The sequence below is a fragment of the Thunnus thynnus genome, chromosome 19 (assembly GCF_963924715.1).
Source record: "Thunnus thynnus chromosome 19, fThuThy2.1, whole genome shotgun sequence".
NCBI classification, from domain to species: Eukaryota; Metazoa; Chordata; class Actinopteri; order Scombriformes; family Scombridae; genus Thunnus; species Thunnus thynnus.
The window spans coordinates 7,103,040-7,124,184 of NC_089535.1; the positions used below are offsets into that span (position 1 = coordinate 7,103,040).

At 40.0% G+C, this 21,145-nt stretch overlaps 1 protein-coding gene across 6 annotated transcripts in view; it reads left to right on the forward strand.

Moving 5' to 3' along the window:
- The first annotated feature begins 333 nt into the window (after positions 1–333).
- The window catches only part of LOC137171302 (tenascin-like), a 33,896-nt gene continuing 13,084 nt past the window's right edge, over positions 334–21,145 (forward strand). The window contains exons 1-12 of one of the 6 annotated variants that reach the window (XM_067575236.1): positions 334–704; positions 8,483–9,042; positions 9,677–10,990; positions 11,381–11,644; positions 12,027–12,142; positions 13,526–13,679; positions 15,488–15,757; positions 16,583–16,768; positions 16,872–16,961; positions 17,197–17,460; positions 17,817–18,215; positions 19,189–19,641. In XM_067575236.1, coding sequence (XP_067431337.1) covers positions 8,565–9,042; positions 9,677–10,990; positions 11,381–11,644; positions 12,027–12,142; positions 13,526–13,679; positions 15,488–15,757; positions 16,583–16,768; positions 16,872–16,961; positions 17,197–17,460; positions 17,817–18,215; positions 19,189–19,641 — 3,988 coding nt within the window. In that variant the 5' untranslated portion in view covers positions 334–704; positions 8,483–8,564. The remainder of the gene's footprint in view (positions 705–8,482; positions 9,043–9,676; positions 10,991–11,380; positions 11,645–12,026; positions 12,143–13,525; positions 13,680–15,487; positions 15,758–16,582; positions 16,769–16,871; positions 16,962–17,196; positions 17,461–17,816; positions 18,216–19,188; positions 19,642–21,145) is intronic. The other 5 variants (XM_067575240.1, XM_067575238.1, XM_067575239.1 and 2 more) reach the window with 5 other exon arrangements.

Below are 21,145 nucleotides of genomic sequence, written 5' to 3' on the forward strand. Positions count from 1 at the left end.
AAATTGCACTAAGATTATGCATAATATTTGCACCCTTAATCACGCCGGAGAAAATCATAAATCATTCATTCATTATTTGCAAAGTTAATATGGTTGAAGGGAAACGTCTGTCTGCCGTTCTGACTTCACTTTCCTCTCATTCCTGCCCTTCCCCTCTAATTTTTCCTGCACAACCACAAGAACTGCTTGCTCTGTCATGACTCCCAGTAACACTGGCATTTCATTTAAAGGCAGCAGCCCAGCTCTGCATCCATTAGTTACAGTAGAGGGAGGGAAAACGGGCTGTGGAGGGGAGGGGGGCAGAATGACGGCTATTTAAGGGTTGGAGTTTAAGAAATGGGGGTCTGACCTAAACACTCCTCACACTTTAAAAGACATTTACTCTTACTCTCTTCCCCCCTCTCTCTCTCTATTTCTGCTTTCCACTCTCTCTCTCTCTCTCTCACTCACTCTCTCACTCTGTCAGTGTAGACAGTTAAAGAGCTGAACCCCAGCCTGAGCTGCGAACGGTGAGGAAAAGATAAAGAGCCGGCTGAGGGAGGACTGACAGAGCTGCCACCTTGCTGGAGAGGCTGCAAGACAGAGCGGTGGCACAAGAGAGCAAAGCATCATTTTCTTGGCTTCACTGACTGTGCAAAGACCCGGAGGAGCTCCTCATCTTACCTGCCGGGACTTGTGAGAAAAAGTAGATTGCACTCGTGCAGGTAAGGAGATATTTTTTGTGTATTTCCCTGATGGAAATTTCCTCAGATTTGAGACCATTTTTGTGGCAAAAGTCAGTTTTTTTGACCTTTTCATTCTTTTTTTTTTTATCCTACTTTAGTTCAATTTTCTTTGGAATGATAATTGTTACAAGAATTAAGGAATTTGAAGCAGTATTCCTATTTTTCTAGCAGTAGATTTCTAACTAGTGCAGTTAACTACACCAGAGGGCATTGATTATGGTTTATTGGAAGAACATTCTTGGTGTGTACAGCAACTTCTTCCTCAGTCAGACTGACGTAGCAGCCAATGCAGGGATCAGAGGTGATGGCTGTGAATAACTCTTCCACATGTTCACTCCGTCAGCGGTCAGCTTTGATCGCTTTTAGTGGAAGGTCCAGCAGCCAGCACACTTCACAGCAAAAATATTTTCTCACATTTTTTGTTGGAATCTCCAAGAATAAACATAAAACCCGTCCATCTGTGTGTGTGTGTGTGTGTGTGTTCCTGCATCTTGGTAAAAATGTGTTTTTGCATAAGTATCCCTCTGTCTGGTGAGCTTTTTGCAGCCTGATGATTCATCACATTACCTTGGGGCAATTCAATTCAGCTTTCATTGTGTATAATTTTTCCATCGTGGAGATTAAATGAAAGGAAAAGTGGGTGATGGTAGAGGATTTGCCAGCGTGGGCAAGGAGAAAAAATACTTCATCCATTCAGCCCATTAGTTCTGCTTAATTGAAATCGAAGTCTGGTCTATGGTGGTTTTAACTTCTGTTTTATCCTTTTGTGTGGTGGGTTTGAGTCACTGATTCCAGTCCACATTGAGCAGAAATGACTATTTCAGCTGAAAAAGATTATAATCATCCGGTTTCTCTGTAGGACTTTTTCAAAGCTTTTTGTTTTATCCCACTACCCACAATTCCTCAACTCATATCTAAATGCACATCATGTCCCTTCCGCAGCTATTTAGGCCAGGATGTTTTACAGCCTCTCTGCTATGTGCTGGGTGTCCTGGGATGTGTCTGTGCAGCAGAGTGAGAAAGGTGTCTCAGTGAACAAAACCTCTGTCAGAGGGACAGCTGGTTTAGTAGCTGGATCTCCCCCAGGGCTCGTCCTACACTGTTTCCCTCTGCCTGACCTCTACACAAAGAGCCAGGGGTTGATCATAACTCAGCATCGCACGCCTCTGCATTTTATGTTAAATGTGTTTGATTGTTTTCCCTTGTTCCAGTCTCCAGGGTCCGTTGAGCCACTGAGTCGGAGGTTTTGTGGCCAGAAAGTGGTGACACGGGGTTAGTGAGGGCATTGTGGCAGGCTTATTTGTTGGATAACCCATCTCTGTCTCACTCTCTCTCTCTCTCTCTCTCTCTCTCTCTCTCTCTCTCTCTCTCTCAAGGGTGACATGATTCACAGAAGAAAACACTTCTGTGTTTTCTTCACAGCTCCTTGAGTGTGTCATCATGTTAGCCCTTTAACGCTGTAAATCTACCAGCGTGTCTAGAATCAGGTGTGTTGGTTTGGAGGACGTCTGTGCACAGATGGCTGTTTGGAAGTGGTTGAATTTCTGAAGTAAAATCTTCAGTTTTCTTCATTATTAATGTGTGGAGGAAACCTTGATATCCTGCACAGCATCAAATTGCACAAGAGGCTTCAACTAACGATTGTTTTCATTATTGATGAATGGGATTATTATTTTCTCAGATTTGTATCATATTACAATAACAGTTCAAAACCCAAAGATATTCAGTTTATTATCATATATGACAAAGAAAAGCTTCAAATCCTCACATTTAAGAAGCTGGAACCAGCAAATGTTTTGCTCGTTTCAGCTCTAAAAAAAAACACAACACTTATTACAAATGCTTTAAGCTTTTTCATCTTGATTGGGGAGAGACCCCACAGCTGCAATTGAAACCGAAGTCTGCTTCCTGTTCAGGATCACCTGGGGACACAATAAAGCTCCGAGTTATTGTTCTTAAAGCGCTGCTGGAGAATATCTGCCATGCGGCAGAGGGTATATTTGAAATGCGTTAATGAGGTGTTGCCATTTCTATTATTGTATCAGCTACAGTAACTTCCTCCAATTAACTTTTCTTGAGATGATTTCCAGCTGTTCCAGATGCTATGCGAGTCAGACCTGCCGCTCATGGAAAATAAGAAAAAATAAAAAAGCTAAAATATCACAGATGAACAAACAAGCAGATGCATTGGATTAATGTTCACCACTGACCGGAATCCTGACACGCCGCTGTCTGCAACAAATGTTTTCCATGAGACGAATGTCCGAACATGATGCACTTCTGTGAGTCTCAGGAATAAAAAATGGTTTGAGTCAGGGTGTGAGATGACGAGAACAATCCGACTGCTTGTGTGTTTTGTCACTAGGAGCGAGCCTTCGACTGTGTCATTGCCCACAGATGGATATGATCAGAAATAACAAATTAACCATCAAGTAATGCATACAGTAGCACTTTCAGTTTTACTAAAGGTGGCGGTAACTGAGCCATTACCTGGAAACGGGACAAGTACCTCTGTGCCTGTTTTTTTCCTTGACTAGGCAAAACAGATGTCCTCAGTTCAGGGCCAACATTCCCAGTTTCTCTTTTCCACGCGGGAAAGTTCACTTTTCTCTGCCAGCATGGGGGAAGAGCACTAAAGCTACAGCAATTCTGGATTATAGCTTAGTGAACATGTTATATTTGTTTCAATTTTCTCTCCAAATTGTCTTCCCATGTCCTGAAGTCAAATGAGATGTCCTTGATCAACCCCAGGGTTCCTTTAAATGATGTTTTCTTGGCTTTTTACAGCACTATTAGTCTCAAATGATTTAACTGTCTAATGTCAAATGGCTACAACGTCAAGTCACATTTGTATAAAAATCATTTTAGGGCTATTTTTACAAAGTTTGAGCCACATTTGAAGTCAAAATTTTCAGCATCTTCAGAAAACACATGCAGCCAGGGTCGTGCTGAGGATTTTCAAGGATTCATTCTTTACCTCCAAGACTGCAAATTATCAATCTTAACGTCTCGTAAAGATTTCTAGAAGGAGGAGAAACATACTGCAAGACCTAGTTTCCACATTTACAACATCAGCCATAACCTACCTTTATCCTATCACTCACCAGATGTGCGAGAACTTGTGAAACTCAAGCTTAGTTTTATACCTGTGGCTTAACGGAGTACATGAAAGGGGTGCAAAAATGCTAGGAAGGGGTGCATGAAGAAAAAAAAAGTCAGGTCAGAGGTCAGGTGAAAGGTCAGAACAATAAAGGAAAGAGAAGAAGATTGATGAGAGGACTCTACCTTCAAACCTATAGTTTCAGTTTGAAGGCACTGCGATGACAGTAATGGAAAATATTTGTCATACACATCAACTTGATTTAGGGAACACATCATACTGCCTGTCATCCAAGAATAACAAGATTAAAAAAAACATAAAGGAAGGAATAAAAAGAAACTGAAACACAACATTCACTCATCATGGTGGACTCCTCAGACCTGCGTGAAACCACCAGATTTCCTGCCAACCTGTAAGACGTACGTTATATCCAAAGACTGATGGCCGATAGCCCGCAAAGTGTCACATCGTGGTTTGTTGATTCCTGCTTCTTAATCTCTTTTATTGGTTTTCCCCAAATATAAATCTTACTATTCCTCTCAGGAAAACTCATCAAAACCTGTACGGAGCTTCATATTTTGGAACAAAGATGAATAAACACAAGCTCCACCTGCCCATTAATCCTCTGTCAGCAATCTTAACAGCCCGTTTTATGTGGAACAGTGGACAAGTGACTATAACCTGTCCCATAAAAGTCTACTGAGATTGTGAGACTCCACAAGATATTCAGAGTAGAGCTGCAATAATAAGTCGATTAATTGATTAGTCAATCGACAGAAAATTAATCTGCGACTATTCTGATGATCAAATAATTGTTTCAAGGAAAAAAGGCCAAATATTCTCTGGTTTCATCTTCTCAAATGTGAAAATTTTGCTGCTTTTCTTTGTCATATTTGACAGTAAATTCAAATCGTTTAGGTTTTGCACTGTTGGTCGGACAAAACAAGCAAACTGTAGACATCAACGAGAGCTCTGAGGAACTGTGAATGACATTTTTTCACATTTTTTGTAGATGAAACGATTAATCGATAGACCAAGAAAATAATCAGATTTTATCGATAATGAAAATAATCCATAGTTCCAGCTCTAATTCATGTCTTGGTGTGAGTTAATCCCATTGTTTGGGTCAAAGAGTCATAAGAAATGGGGTCAAAGGACTGAGAATGCAATGGGAGACTAAAACTGTATATTTTTGATGATTTTGGGCCCCTTTTCTTTCACATTTGGAAAATTTTCTGTTGTGCAGATTTGTAGATTGATCTAAACATTATGGATTAGAGTGGAAGTTATGTGGAAGTTAAGCTTTTTGCCGTGACCTGTTTTGATTTTGAATGGCGGAAAAAATATGTCTATTCATAAATCAAAAATCAAGTGGCGTGAAAACAGAGAGAATGAAGTCATGGTTACATCGAGATGCAACAAACACTCAGCTGAACTTTAGCTGAACATCTTCTTGGGTTACCCGATAACTGAATATCAGCATTGTCTCGATAAATTGTTTCCAGAAGTCTTCATGAGGCCCTTAATCCAGGTGCACCGCCACATGTCTTTTCATCGCTATCACTGCATTAACAATTCCCTTCTGGAAGTCGTTATTCATTGGTTTGCGTGTGCAAGCGCTGTCAGCAGCTACCAATCAAATTTTGTGGATAAAATAATTGGCAGACATGCAAACCATTTACAAAGGTGTTTGCTGCCTCTCAGACATGCATGTTAACCTGAGGGCTTACAGTACATCCTGCCTGGTCAACATTTGCTGCTTGTATGAGGATATTTAACACAACGTACTGTTGACAGCCTTCAGTCTGTATACTGTCAAGCTGAGGGTTGAAGGAAGGAAAAGCTGGTGAGAAATACGCTGTAGAGATGATATAAATCAAACAAGCAAATCTGACCTTTTCACAGATATCCTGTTTATAAATGTTGGCCTACGCATTAGGTAACAAGAGATTACAGTACAGATGTGCCAAGTATCAAGAGTATCAAGATTTATGTTTTAGTGATTACTACTGGTGGATATATATTGCTATCTGACTTTTTTTAAACCCAAATAACGGACATACGGTATCAGTATCTGTCTCAAAAATCCAGCATCAGATAGGTTATCGTACGTAGTAAACTTTGGGCAAATCTGCCTTGTTTACTCCGGTTGACTGGGACTCTAGTTCAATTTCCCTTTGGTGCGATTTGTTTTGGCAGATCTGAATCTTACTCAGCAAACTGTAGAATGAATTGAGGTCCGAGCTGGACTCGCAACAAAGAACATTGCATTTGGCCAGAGGACCTTCTTCCTGTGTTGACTTTTTCGCTCACACACCAGATGTAACAAACCAATAATTGGAGTAAATGTTCTCACGTGGCTTTTAATAATGCATTTTAGGTTCGCTTGGATTTTTTCTGTGTGCACAGAAACCGTACCGAGTGGAAAACACAACAAATTAACCAACTCAGACCAGAGCAAATTATAGGTTTGAAAATAAAGCCTGCAAATATATCATAAAAAAAATCTTCCAATATTGATCATCTTCCAATAGTTAGGAGGAGGCCAATGATACAGTATGTCAGTTAGTAGTGCGATCATGGTGGGCCTTTCTATTGATGTTCAGTCTTACTCACTCGTGCTTTCTCCTTTGGAAACTCAACGCTAAGTAATCCAAGGAGGCTTTCCCACGCTGAGAAAGAAGCTTGTCATTTGTTCTAGTTTGTCTCCCACAAATTATAGTGTTGTTTGTGTCCAGATGATGAAGTCATCTGAGAGACCTGTGGGCTTTAAGGAGTACCGTGTTTGGAATGAATTATGCTTTTGCTAAATATGTTTTCACACTATTTTATACCATTACACCATAAAAAAATATACTGGGGGAGAGAGACAGCTGAGACTTTTCAAATATATTTGCGAATACTGTGAGGGAACTTAACGTGCCAGCACAACTGTGGATTCTGTGGTATTAAGGCCTTTCCTATACAGCAGTAAATTCAAGAGAAAGCTTAAAGGGAATTTTATTTTATTTATGACTGTTTTAGTTAGTTTTCTCATTTTTTACAAGTCCTACAAATGTATAAAAAAGACTATATTAGTCATGTCTTTATTTGTTATTGCTCTATCACATAGAGCTGAATAAAATCATAATACAAACTTTACACACTGTTTATTGATAAATACTCCTCTACTCACAGTGGTTTGCAGTATGATGTGGTCAGTGCAGTGACTCATTGAAAACCTTTTTATTTCTAATGTAGCACACATGTTAAATATTCAGACTTATGCACCTAAGGACTTGTGTGAGCCTTAAACAAGCCTGAAGTTAACAGTGTAGGGCTGCAACTATTGATTATTTTCATTATTTATTAATCTGTCAATTACTTTCTTAATCGATTAGGCGTTTGGTCCATTAAATGTCCAAAAATGGTGCCAAATGTCGATCACCGTTTCCTAAAGCCCAAGGTGTCGCCTCAAAAGTTTTATCACGACCAACAGTCCATAACCCAAAGATATTCAGTTTACAATCATAGAAGATGAAGAAACTGGAAAATATTCATATTTGAGAAGTTGGAACCAGAGATTTTTCTCAAAGAATTACTCAAAAATAGTTGCCGATTAATTTTCTGTCCATTAGCTAATCGATGATAATGGTTGGGGCTTTAAACAGTGCGAAGGGATACTGGTATACTCGACTTCGCTGTTCGTTCAAATGAACACATTTGGCTTTGTTTGTGGTGGGAAGCCAGCTTGTAGAGAATTGAGCAAAAGTAAGTAAAGAAGCAGATGTTATCTTTCAAACTGATTCCACAGTAACTTAATATTTAATACTGTCTGATGTTAGATTGTGGATGTTCTTCACATGTTTGTGTCGGTTTCTTCTCACATCAGAAGATGTTCATTTGAGCTTCAAGGATTAATTCTGCCGTTGCCGGTTGCCAGGTGTTGTGTTGTGGCTGCTCAGCTCCTAATTAGTTAAATAGAGCGAATCAATTAAGCAATAATGACCACATGTGCTTATCAGCCTTATATGGAGATGATACTGTATATGTTTTGCCTTATAATAGTTAGGAAGCGCAACAGCATACTGGCCCAAAATAGTGGTTCCCAACTGTTTTTGGCTTGTCACTCATAAAAACGAAGCAATGTTTGTCAGCGAGCGCTTAGCTTCGTTTAGTTTAACCAAGTGTTTTATTTCAAATGTTTAGGAGGCCTTGAAGAGGTACGATTATTCAGTTTTTACGCAAGAAAATAAAGCGAAGATTAGTGGAAAGTCTGAAAGAATAAAATATAAATATATAAAACATTTTATTTTGCTTTCCTATCCTGTTGTTAATCTTGGAACCTCTCAGATTTATTTAGTGGCCCCCTGTGGGGGTCACAACCTTCAGACTGGAAATAACTGGTCTAAAAAATGTTCTGGTAAACATGACATTCATGATGGATGATTTTTGACCTCTTATCTTACTCAATTCTTCAGTTTTTTGGATGTTATTGTAAGATTGTTGTTTGTGTCAATATACAAGAATATTTCATGTCATTTTTACTGCGTGCAAACATGAGGTGCTTTTCAAGCTGTTGTCTAATTTTGGTTTTATTGAATTTGGTAAATATTCAGCATTAAACATTACATTAAAACTATGTTTTGTGTGATTATCTGTTTTCTGTCTTCTCCAGAACCTTCACTGTTAACCAGGATTGGCCTTTAGTCAGAGGTTCAAACTGATTAATTTTAGGAAGTCAAGGTCCCTCATCTAGCATGGGTACAAGAGGCCTTCTGGGCTGCCTCCTCCTGACTGCTTTGCTCAGCTTTTCAAACGCTGGGCTTGTGAAGAAAATCCTACGGCATCGACGACAGACTCTGGCATCCCCTAAAGAACACAACATCACCCTGCCCAGTGCAGATCATCCTGTGGTGTTCAACCATGTCTATAACATCAATGTTCCTGCCAGTGCTCTATGCTCAGTGGACCTAAACGCTCCAGAGAACAAGCAGCTCCTTCCCAATGACGCTGCAGTTTCCCCGGGCTATCGCGCCACTGAGCACACCCTCGATGGAGAGAACCAGATTGTCTTCACCCACCGCATCAACATTCCTCGGCGGGCCTGCGGTTGTAGCGATGACATGCCGGGTCTGAAAGACCTCATGAGCCGGTTGGAGATGCTTGAGGGAGAACTTTCAGCATTGAGAGATCAGTGCAATGGTGATGGTAACTGCTGCAGTGCACAAGTCACAGGTGCGTGAAATTTTTCTGTCATGCTTTGTCAGTCAAGATTACAGCGAGTAAAGTAAAATCCTTTATTTTACTCAATTTGCATTGAAAAGTGCTACTCTCAAGATACCACATAACCCCAAGAGTCTCCCTCAGTATTAGGCACATCTGTTATATTCATCTGCTGAGTTCTTTGAAATTCAATGAGGAGGCGTAATTTGCTACAGTTAAGACCAACATCTCATCAGTTAACCTTGAAAGGGGCTTTATTTGGCTCAAAATGACATGACCTACAGTTGCTGTAATATCAATTTAAGTAAAGAGTATTCTCCAATAGTTGCTAAAATAAACCTTGGACCATTTGTGAATGATGCACTCTTATTAAAGGAATATTTTGGTGTTTTGGCAAATTTGCCTGTTCATTCTCTGGCAAAGAGTTAGATGTGAAGACTGTTAAATATAAGGCTACAACCAAAAACAACCAACTATTGCCTTAGAGAGAATTCTTAATCTGATTGTATTTCATACAACTAAGAGAAAATGACACTGATGTGTTATAAAATAATGAAATACAATGCCACACATATGATGTTATTGCACAAAACTTTTTGAATTGAACAAAGTAAATCAAACCATTTCTTTACTTTATCTATCAAAGGTGAGGTGGGAACTAAGCCTTACTGCAACGGTCATGGAAACTACAGCACTGAAACTTGTGGCTGCAGTTGTGAGCCTGGATGGAAGGGACCCAACTGCACCGAGCCCGAGTGTCCCAATAACTGCCAGGACCGAGGCCGCTGCGTGGACGGAAAGTGTGAGTGCTTCAAGGGCTTCTCTGGAGAAGACTGCACCCTCAAGGTTTGCCCTGTGGAATGCGGAGAGTACGGACAGTGTGTGGACGGCATTTGCGTCTGCTCGGATGGTTACTTCGGAGAAGACTGCTCTCAGACAAAGTGCCTCAACAACTGCCACGGCCGCGGCCGCTGTGAGGACGGAGACTGCGTATGCGATGAACCTTGGACTGGCTTTGACTGCTCTGAACTCATCTGTCCTAAAGACTGCTACGACCGCGGGAGCTGTGTGAACGGCACCTGCTACTGTGAAGAGGGCTACACGGGGGAGGACTGTGGAGTACGCACCTGTCCCAACAACTGCCACGGTAACGGTTTCTGTGTTGAAGGAAAGTGCGTCTGCACCGCCGGCTACAGCGGAGAAGACTGCTCTCAGCTCACCTGCCTCAACGACTGTAACGACAGAGGTACCTGCTCCAACGGGATATGTATCTGTGATATGGGCTACCAAGGTGAAGACTGCAGCCAGTTAGCATGTCTGAACAACTGTAACAACAGAGGCCAGTGCATAAATGGACAGTGCGCATGCGATGTCGGTTTCCAGGGAGATGATTGCTCTGAGCTGTCATGTCCCAACAACTGCCAGGACAGGGGGCGCTGTGTTAATGGCCAGTGCGTGTGCGATGAAGGCTTCACTGGGGAGGACTGCAGCATCAGGACATGCCCCTCAGACTGTTACGGCCGTGGGGAGTGTATTGATGGACGCTGTGAGTGTCACGCAGGCTTCACTGGCGAGGACTGCAGCGAGCTGAGCTGTCCTAACAGATGCAGCAATCGTGGCCGATGCATTGATGGGCAGTGTGTTTGTGACGAAGGCTTCTCTGGTGAAGACTGCGGTCTGAAAGCTTGTCCCAATGACTGCATGGCCCGAGGTTTCTGTTCCGATGGCAAGTGCATCTGTGAGGAGGGCTTCACAGGAGATGACTGTTCCGGGCTCGCCTGTCCAGATAACTGCAACAACAGGGGTCGCTGCATCAATGGAAGGTGCACATGTGAGAGTGGATATGAAGGAGAAAGCTGTGCAGATCTGAGCTGCCTCAACAACTGCCAAGACAAAGGCCGCTGTGTGAACGGTCAGTGCGTCTGTGATGAGGGATACATTGGAGACGACTGCTCAGAAGGTAAGAAACTCTGTTCAGTGCAGAAACACACACACACACTCAAACAAAATGGATTTGGCAGCTCGGTTTCTGAAAGTTTCCATGTGTCAAATAGATGTACTATAAAAGAAAATCCAGAATGATGCAATTTCCTTATATTCTCAAAATTCACTGACCACTCATTCTGTGAGAAACTATTGTGAATATATAGTGATATAAAAGAGGGTTTTGGTCTCTGTATTGCTGTTGTCTGCACTTGGTTCACACTTTTTTGGCAGTTTTTCACACCACAACCAGATGTGTCTCTGGAGTTTGCATTAGCTGTGTGGTGGATATTCAGTGATTGAGGGCATGGGAAAACTATCCAAGACAACACCCTCAGCAAGGTTTTTTTTGGTTTTGTTTTTCCAGTGTCTCCTCCAAAGGACCTCAATATCGGCAAGGTCACAACCGACACAGTGGATCTCTTGTGGGACAACGAGATGCTGGTGACTGAGTACCTTGTGACTTATGTGCCCACCAGTCCCGGTGGTCTTCTCCAGGAGTTCACTGTTCCTGGAGACAAAAGTGCCGCAACTGTCAAAGAGCTTGAACCTGGCATTGAGTACCAGATCAACGTCTACGCCGTTCTGAGCAACAAAAAGAGCATCCCTGTCAGTGCGAGGGTGGCCACAGGTACGTCACTAACATGTCTAAGTATTTTTCGAATCAGTTATTTGTTTGGAGTCATTTTTTTAAGAAACAATGTCAAAATTTTTGAATATTTTCTGGCTTATTAAGTCTTTTATGATAGTAAACAAAATATCTTTGGGTTGTTGACTGTTTGTCGGGACAAAAGAAGAAATTTGAGTTGCACCCTGGGCTTTGGGAAACAGGGATTGACATTTTTCACAATTTTTTCGATATTTTTAAGACCAAAAAACTAATTGATTAATTGAGAAAATAATAGACAGATAAATTAATAATGAAAATATTTGTTAGTTGCAGCCCTATTAAACATTTTTGTACTATCAAAAGTAATAATTGTTTTGATTGTTTTTTGTTTGCATCCTTCCAGCTCTTCCACAGCCAGAAGGTTTAAGATTCAAATCAGTGAGTGAGACCTCAGTAGAGGTCGTGTGGGACCAGCTGGACATCTCCTTTGATGGCTGGGAGATCTATTTCCGCAACACGGTCAGTGGTGCCCATCTCTTTTGAAGGCTTGCCCAGGATTTTATTTAAACCAACGGAAAGTGATAAGCTATGCCAGCTTATTAGAAATCTCAGCAAAACACGGATTTATTTGAGTGCTGACCGTTAGAATTGCTTTGACATATGGAAAACCTCAGTGAGGGCAAGTCTGGATGTCATAGAACTGCGGGTAAATCTGCTGCTTAGATACTCTTTGAAAAGAAAATACTGTGTCAGCTGACATGTCAGAGACCTTTTTTGGATTTTGCATCTTTTGCTGAGTTTTTACCCGTTTTTATATACGTTGTCCTTTCCTGACCTTTTTATAACTGTGTCATGCTTTTCACTACTGAGCAGTTCTCTGTCTGTTTAAATCGACACCTGCTGTCTCATCCAAACATCAGTGCTCAGTTTATTGCATGCAGCGTTGTTCCATACTTTCCATACTTCTTTTTACACAAAATTAATGGAGAATCAATTTAGTTCTCAGCAGAAACGTCTTTTCTACAATGTCATGGAATTTTTGTTTTATATTTTATGAGGTTTGGAGCTCGAGAGAACAAGGATTAACACAGGCAGATTTTAACTGGAGAAACCTGATTATTTGCACATTTGCACATGAAAAATTTTTACAACTGAGCAAAACTGTACTGATCTCCCTGTTTTGAACTGAAATGGACAAAACCAAAGAAATCATTCACTCTCCAAAGCTGAACATTACTTCTAAAACCCAAACACATGTGAAACTCTTCACTCCCACTACTGAGCCTGTCCTGTAACGTTTACACTTGTTTCATTTAACATATTAAGTTTAAGGAATAATTACATTATTATGACATTTTAGGAGAGTTAGATTAGTTGGATTAGAAGAGTGAAACCGTTCTCATGTCTGTCCAATTACTTATGAACCTAAAGCCATGAGACAGTTAGCTTAGCATAAAGAGTTGAAACAGGGGGAAAGGTAACCTCATGTTGACGACAAGACTCCAGGAAATCAACGGTGTGCACATAACCTCCCATAAAACCACAACTAACCAAGTAATAAGATGTAATGTGTTAATTAATTAGTGAGATTTAGAGCTGCTGGTAGGTGGATGTTTCTTTATGCTAACCTTAGCTAACTGTCTCACAGCTGTAGCTTCATATTTAAGACAGACATGAGAGTGGAAACCGTGTATTTTCTAAAATGTCAAACTATTTCTTTAAATCCAACATCTGGCAGGGGAGAGAGGTAAACTGGAAAGGACAATTAAGACTATTGCTGTCAATGCATGTAAACTAAAATGTCTTATTTCTTGCCATAACCTGATTTTCCCCACAGTTATCAGATTTCTTGTGTTCATGTGATTAACAGGATATCGGTTTTTGTATTATGTGTCTTTGCAGAAAGAAGATAATGGTAAAATCGTGAGCAATCTTCCACCCTCCCAAAACCAGTTCATCCAGTCAGGTCTCGGACCAGGACAGGAATATGAAGTTTCCATCAACATCATCAAGAACAACACCAGAGGACCCCAGACATCCAAAACAGTCACTACGAGTGAGTTTCTGGCTGTAACAAACATTTTCCAAGGACACAGATTTTTATTTAGATTCAGCTGGTGAGATCATGGAAATTAAAAACATCCAATTGGCTTATAATGATGTAGTTATAGCTAGAGATGATTTGGTTATGTTACTTTCCTGCTGTGTCTGGCAGCTATCAAAATAGCATTTGGTAGGATACAAAAAAACCCCCTTCATTTCACTTGAGCACACAATAATAATAATCCAGTAAGAGTGAAAGTGAAGAGTGAAATTCCACAATGACAGAAGAGTTACAACAGGAAATCCCGACTGACTTTCCACAGTTCCATCAATCAGATTTTAGGTTAAGCGCAATAACTCAAACAGCGTGACCATGTTATAGTTGTTTTCTTCACTTTCACTGAATTTGCTTTCAGCTCTTGTCCTCGGCTCACTGCAACTTTTATTGCCATGTCACTCTATACGTTATGCTGTGAAATGCCTTCAGTTGCTTCTGTAATCAGTATAGCATGCCAAGGTAAACAACTTTCCCAGCAATGAATAGTAGAGGTAAAGTTGAACCTTTTGTACTGTTCAACCCCCAGAGGTCCTTTTAGCACAGCTCTGAAACATTGAGAAAGGATATCTCCTCCACATGCAAACACAGGAAATTTGTTAGGTTGTAAACACAACGTCAGAGTGAAAGCAAATCAGATTATATTTCATGCTTGTTGTGTTGATCCAAGCTTTCTCTTAAGTGATAGAGAGCCAGGTTGAGTCTTACGTGGGCTGTTGTATGTACAAAGACAGGAAGGTTCATATTGTTTCTCCGCTTGAATGTTTTTCCTTTTAGATGTACAGTATCTTGGTCTCCCCCACCTGCTTAGACTCAGACTAAGACTTAGCCAGTATTGGATCTTAGCTTGACATTTTCCTGGATAATTTATAGATTATGGTGAATTTCAAGTCTGTCAACAGTAGAAACCATTTATTTTCTACATACGCTGATTTATAGCTGAAGAAAAAAGAGCGGATTTATCATTTCAATACCTTTTTAAACAAAAAATGTCTAAAGCGCACCGGTTCCAGCTTCTAAAATGTTAATATTGTTTGGTTTTCTTTGTCTTTGATGATAGTAAACTGAACCTTTTCAGAACTTTAGAAACAACATCAATTTTTATAGTTGATTATTCATTTAACTTATTAAGGAAAAAATTCTAAAAAAAATCACTGGTTGCAGATTCTTAAATATCACAATTTGCTGCTTTTTCATTACTTATTATATGTAAGTCTAATGAAAGTGAACATCTTTGAGTGTCACATTGGGCTATTGGAAATTTTGCCACTTTTCTGACATTTTATAGACTAAACTATTTATTGATTCTACAAAACAGATTGAATAATTGATACTGAAAATGATAATTAGTTGCAGCCCTACTTGTTCATTTACTTAATATTTGTTTTACTTGACTCCTGCAGATTTGTTGGTGAATATACATCTTAAAACATAATTAATTTTGGAGCAAATCTGCCACAGACAGAATTTTTCAAATGCAAACTACTTTTATTGCAAAAATTTTGCCCCCAACACACTAGTCTTAAATAGACCAACAAGTTTTACATACATCCCTCATCCTGATGCTGGATGTTGTTTCCTCTGTGCTGATGGATGTGTGTCAGCTTGTAAAGACAGTCAATCATTTTCCCAGTTGTTTGTCATTTCCAGCCCATTTGTCTCTGTAATTTAATCACCATTTACTAGATAGAGGAGCTGAACTAATTTCTTTGCTCAACTATGACTCACCCTTGCCTCCTCCCTCCCTCATCTCAACTCCCACTCAGATATCGACGGCCCCCGTCAGGTGGAGGTGAAAGATGTGACGGACTCCTCGGCTCTGGTCAGCTGGTCCGAGCCGGTGGCTACTATAGACAAAGTCACCATGGTTTATGGGTCCAGCTCCGACCCCACAGATGTAATCAGCGCGGATATTTCCTCCCCAGACAAGCAGTACAGCATTGACGGTCTGAAGCCGGACACTGAGTACGTAGTGACCCTCATCTCCAAGAGCAAACACATGAGCAGCAAAGCTGTCACCACCACGTTCACTACAGGTAGGTTTGTGATGGCAAGAACTGCAAAATTTCAAAGGATTAAAGGATAAGTCTGGTGATGTTCTATATTTTGCCCATGAAAAGACCAAAATCATCAATGAATGATTCTACTAGTACCATAGAGCTCCGTTGTTGTCTAAAAAATATCAAAAACACATCAATGCTTGACATATTCCTTCATTACTATGAACACACACACACACATACTGTCCTGCTGCTGCAAATACTCATTAGTGCACCACATTTTTATCAATCCCCTGCTGACAATACTCCTTAATATATGCACTTTTTATTTCTGTTTGAATAGCATTTACTAAATGTCTATTGCCCAGCTGTTTTAGTTAATAACTGAACCTTTTTTTAAAAAAAAAAGAATTTGTGACCCATTTTTGAAGATTTATGTCTCCAGTAGGAATATCAGGTCACAGACAGGATAGGGAAGTCGGAAAGAATTAGAGACGTACTAACACGTCATTGGTTTTGGATTTTTTTTCATGGAATTTGTTGACAATAAAAAAAAAATGTATAAAGAGTAATGCCAAACTATTGCAGAGCACGTGTGATCATGTGAACAGACTTTATATATATTTATTTTGTGATAATTGGGGATAAGAATATACTTTATATATATATATATATATAGTTTTTTATACATATGTATTGTTTTACAATGTCTAATAAGAGCCAAACGTAATGAATCAAAGGTTCAATGTGTGTTTATAAATCCAAAGTTTGTGGTTTGTATTTTAACCAAGATACTTCACTAAAAAAAGCGCCTGAAGAACATTTCCTTCTCTGTTATGATTATAATTTTCTGTACTGCAGCCCTGGACGCCCCTAAGGACCTGCAGGCTGTTTCCCAGACAGACAGCAGCATCACTCTTGAGTGGAGTAACAGTCAAGCTGATGTTGGCAGCTACCGAGTGAAATACAGCCCCATCTCCGGCGCCGCTCATGGTGAGGAAGTGTTCCCACGAGGACCAGGAGACACCACAAAAGCTACTATCACTGGTGAGGGTCATTTATTTATCACGCACAGACTTCCAGACTTCCAGACTGCTCTGCATTTCTCAATAGGAAATGGTAATTTTCCTTATATCTCTCTGTCTTGCAGGGCTAAAGCCAGGGACGGAGTATGGGATCGGAGTGACTGCCGTGAAGAAAGAGAGAGAGAGCCTCCCAGCTACGACAAACGCAGCAACTGGTGAGAGACAGTCCTGAGCAGCTGTCCAAACAACATACTTCACACCCCTTCATAAATACACAGACAACCAGATTATGTCGACACATATCGGGGCGATATAATAAAACTAAGGGAAGGAAAGTGATATATGATTTGTATTAAGTGTGTAACAGAAGTGATTACACACATTACAGAGTGTGAAATTTACCATCACAGTTTCTCACACACTGTACCCGATGCATGATTCTTCTATTAGACCTCGATCCTCCCAGAGATTTGGAGCAAGTCGAGTCCACAGAGACCTCCATCACCCTGAGGTGGCAGAAACCTCGAGCCAAGGTCACCGGCTACAGGCTGGTGTACATCTCCAAAGACAACCAGGCCAACGAGGTGGAGATCCCAGGCACGGTGACTAGCCATGTCATACGCAACCTGACTCCTGGAATGAACTACGGCCTCAGCTTGACCGCAGAGAGGGGTCACAGGAGGAGCACACCTGTCACTGTGTCTACATCCACAGGTTGGTAGGGAGCAATTTTCCCACGATTTGATCTTCGAATAAATGATAACAGATGCTTTCAGAGGACGATCAAAATGGATTTGTCATTTAAAAATATACTGTTTTAACAGTTTTTTAAAAGATGAAAAGGAAAGATGCTTTTTTTTAGGGTTCATTGACGATATTCTTCATCGTAAGTCTGTCAATATTTAGTTGGTATTATTAAAATGACTGCACACCAAAAATAAACCTTGATATTTAGAATTAATAGTATAGAGGTTTCACGGTTTTGCAGCTAACGAAACACCAAGAAAATGAGATACACCTTACACCTAAATGATGCTGTCTTGATTTGTGCCTTTTTGTTTTTCTTGTAGCGTCTTTCACATTTTATTTATCTGACTCAGACGACCGCGAGCTAACGACTCCTGCAGGCTCAGAGGACAATGTCATTAGCTTTGCGTATTTAGACACCTCCGAGTCCCATTTCTCTGGGACGGAGCCTGACGATGAGCTGGGAACGCTGACTATCTCAGGCGCCACACCTGATGGATTTGACCTCACGTGGGAACTAAAGGGTCACGGTGTCTATGATAGTTTCGCAGTAGAATATAAAGACACTCAGCGTTTGCAGGATGAGAGAGAGGTCCGACTTCCTGGAAATGCCACTGGCTCTAGAATCCAGGGCCTGAACGCATCGACAGAATATCAGTTAAAGCTTTATGGGATAACCGGTAGCCAGAGATCTGCTCTACTTGAAGCTGTTGCAGTCACAGGTATAAGTTTCTCTTATAGACTGATTGTTGAATAGAGAAACTGTCTCCCATCAGTGGAAATGAAGTACAGATATGATTTGCATGCTGGTATTTTACTCATTGAGACTTCTTAGCAAAGTTTTTTACTTTAAACATCATCTGCATACCTTTTGGCATGGTGCAATATGATGACAAACACAACAGAAATTATTATTTAAAAAAAAAACTTATCATCCCACATTTCACCCTGCCACGGCTTCATTACTGTGGCAGAATGTTGCTGCCCAAAGCTCAAATACAGGAAGAAATCTACAGTGTTCCCAAGTAATGCTGTGATGAGAATAACGTCCTCTCAGAGCCATTAATAACTTCAGGTACAATGGGCTTTAAAACACCGTCTGTCTCGATTTCTTCCTGCGTTTGAATTTTTAAATGCAACCATTTTGCTCTCTGAAAGCCTGAGCCACTAATTCCATCCTCATCATTCATCGTTTTCAATCCCATTCATCACAGTTAAATGATTCTCTAGCAGTTGGAGAAAATGACAGCATACGTCAGTCGCATGTCAGACAAATGACTCAACAGACGTTTTGTAGGACAGAAGGAAGAAAATGGCTGTGCATGGCTTCATCCATTTTGAAGAAAACTGTGTACTTCCACTCTGGTGGGCTACTCAGAACCTTCAAAGATTAATGGCACCGACACAAGTGTCATTAATTCCTTTGCTTTTCCGCATAGATGGTCAGTAAGTCTCTGATGCTTGATGATATAAGACAAAACAAAGATTATGAATCCAGTTTAAAGACAAGAGACAATGATGAAACCTTCACGGGAATAAGGTATCAGGATAAGCAGAATTGTTGTTTAATTTGAATTCTATCTCGTATTTTCCCAGTTTCTTTATTTAACCCAGTTTTTTCTTTACAGGTTCTTTTTCAGTCATCAGCAGAGGCAGTAACAAATGCATTCTTAAACTTGCTTTTATTCACTGTAGCAACCAAGCCTACCTCTCCAGATGTACTTTCGCTGAGCATCAAAGATGCCCCAACAACCCCACAGTCTGCTTCGGATATTGGAGCAGTTCAAACCCCAGAACCCCTCCGTCCTCTAAGCACAGAGGCTCCTTCCTCTACTGATACTGATGTGACGAGCTCTGGGGCTGAGCCTGAAAGCTCAACCCTGGATGTATTGGGAGACCTCACAGTCACAAATGTTACCGCCAGTAGCGTAAGCCTGGTTTGGTCGGCGCCTGATGAGGTGTTTGATAGCTTTTTGGTGGAGCTCAGTGCTCCGTCAGCTTTGATACAAGCTCATGTGACCACCGTACCAGGAAGTATGAGGAAGGCTGAAATAGAGGGCTTGTCCCCCTCGACACGCTATGATATTATAATACAAGGGCTGGTGGAAGGAGAGAGATCTTTACCTCTCAGAGGTTTTGCTACTACAGGTACATGGAGCAAATATTTCTTTTTGTAGGCATTCATCACAACCTGTCTTCATCACATCCATTTATTTTTTATGCTCTAGATATTTCAGGCTGGCTGCATTGTACATTTTTATCCACAGATGGATGATGTTTTATTTTATAATATTTTTCCTTCATCCCATATTTCCCTTTGCTTAACCTCTGACTCTTATTTATGATGGAGTATTTGGGCCACAAAAAAATCTGAGATTTTGATATTAAAGTTGGAATATTGTGAGAAAAAGTTAATATTCTGAGAATTTAGTTGGGATTTTTTTTTGAAAAGTCTGAATATTTAGAGAATAAACTATACTAAATAATATTTTGAGATATCATTTTAATAATTTTATGAGAAAATAATATTTTTTAAAAAGTCCTTTATTTATAAAAAAAAAAGTCAGTTATTTCAAGATTAAAATAATATTTATAATCATAATCACAACTTTACAAGAATAACTATGTATTTACAAGTATTTTGAGAGTTAAGTCATAACATTGTCATAACAACAGTTTTTTACTAGTTTAACTTGCAAAAGACATTTTCCAAAACGCTCAAGTTCTCAGTTTACTACAGTGCAAGACAAGGAAAAGCAGCAAATCTTCCCATTGGAGAAGCTGGAACCCAAAAATATTTGCCATTTTTACTTGAAAAGTGACTTAAATAATTAATTATCAAAGTATCATTATTAAAATAGTTAATTGACCAATCATTCCAGCTCCACAAGGCCCTGTCTGCTATGCACCTGGGATTCAGTCTCTCACAGTCTAGGATGGATCCCATTGAAAAGCAAAGGGAAGCATTTGTCCACTTTTTGTTTCAGTTTATAAGAGAAAAGTCCTCAAGGATGAAGACTTAGTGGTTGTTTTTGGAAATATATAAGTCTTGTTAACTTCCCCAGCTCCGATACAGTGCAGCATAGATACATCCTCTACCCTAAACGTTCGCTGTGTCTTAACTTTAATCATTTTCTGATGACATGAACTTTTGCTGAGCTGTTTGGAGGAAACTAAGTCTTCACTGTGCTCCAGCCTCTGCTTCAAAACACATTTAGTCATGTGATTCACAGGTTTAATTTCATTTTAGCATCTTAAAGTCTATGATAACAAGATGCCTGTTGTTGAAACCTATTAGATCATCCATATCGCTTATTTGACATGTAAAAGCTGACAGACTGCTCTCACCTGTTTACTATAATAAGAATATTATAAAATCTGACTTTGTTCCTGAAGTGTTACAACTTTTTTTTAGTAGATTTGCAACCTAATTCTTAAAATATTACAACTTTTCTCTTTTCTTCTGTCTTTTTTCTTGTAAATGTTTGACTATATCCTGTGTAATATTTGAACTTTAATCTCAAAATCTTTTTTTTCCCCCTAACCTTGGCCGAAATACTCCATCATACTTTTTGAAATGAGTAATGTACCTTGAAAAGTTATGTGAGAGTAATTTTTGTAATCCATCTTGCCATTCAGTTGACCCCACTCT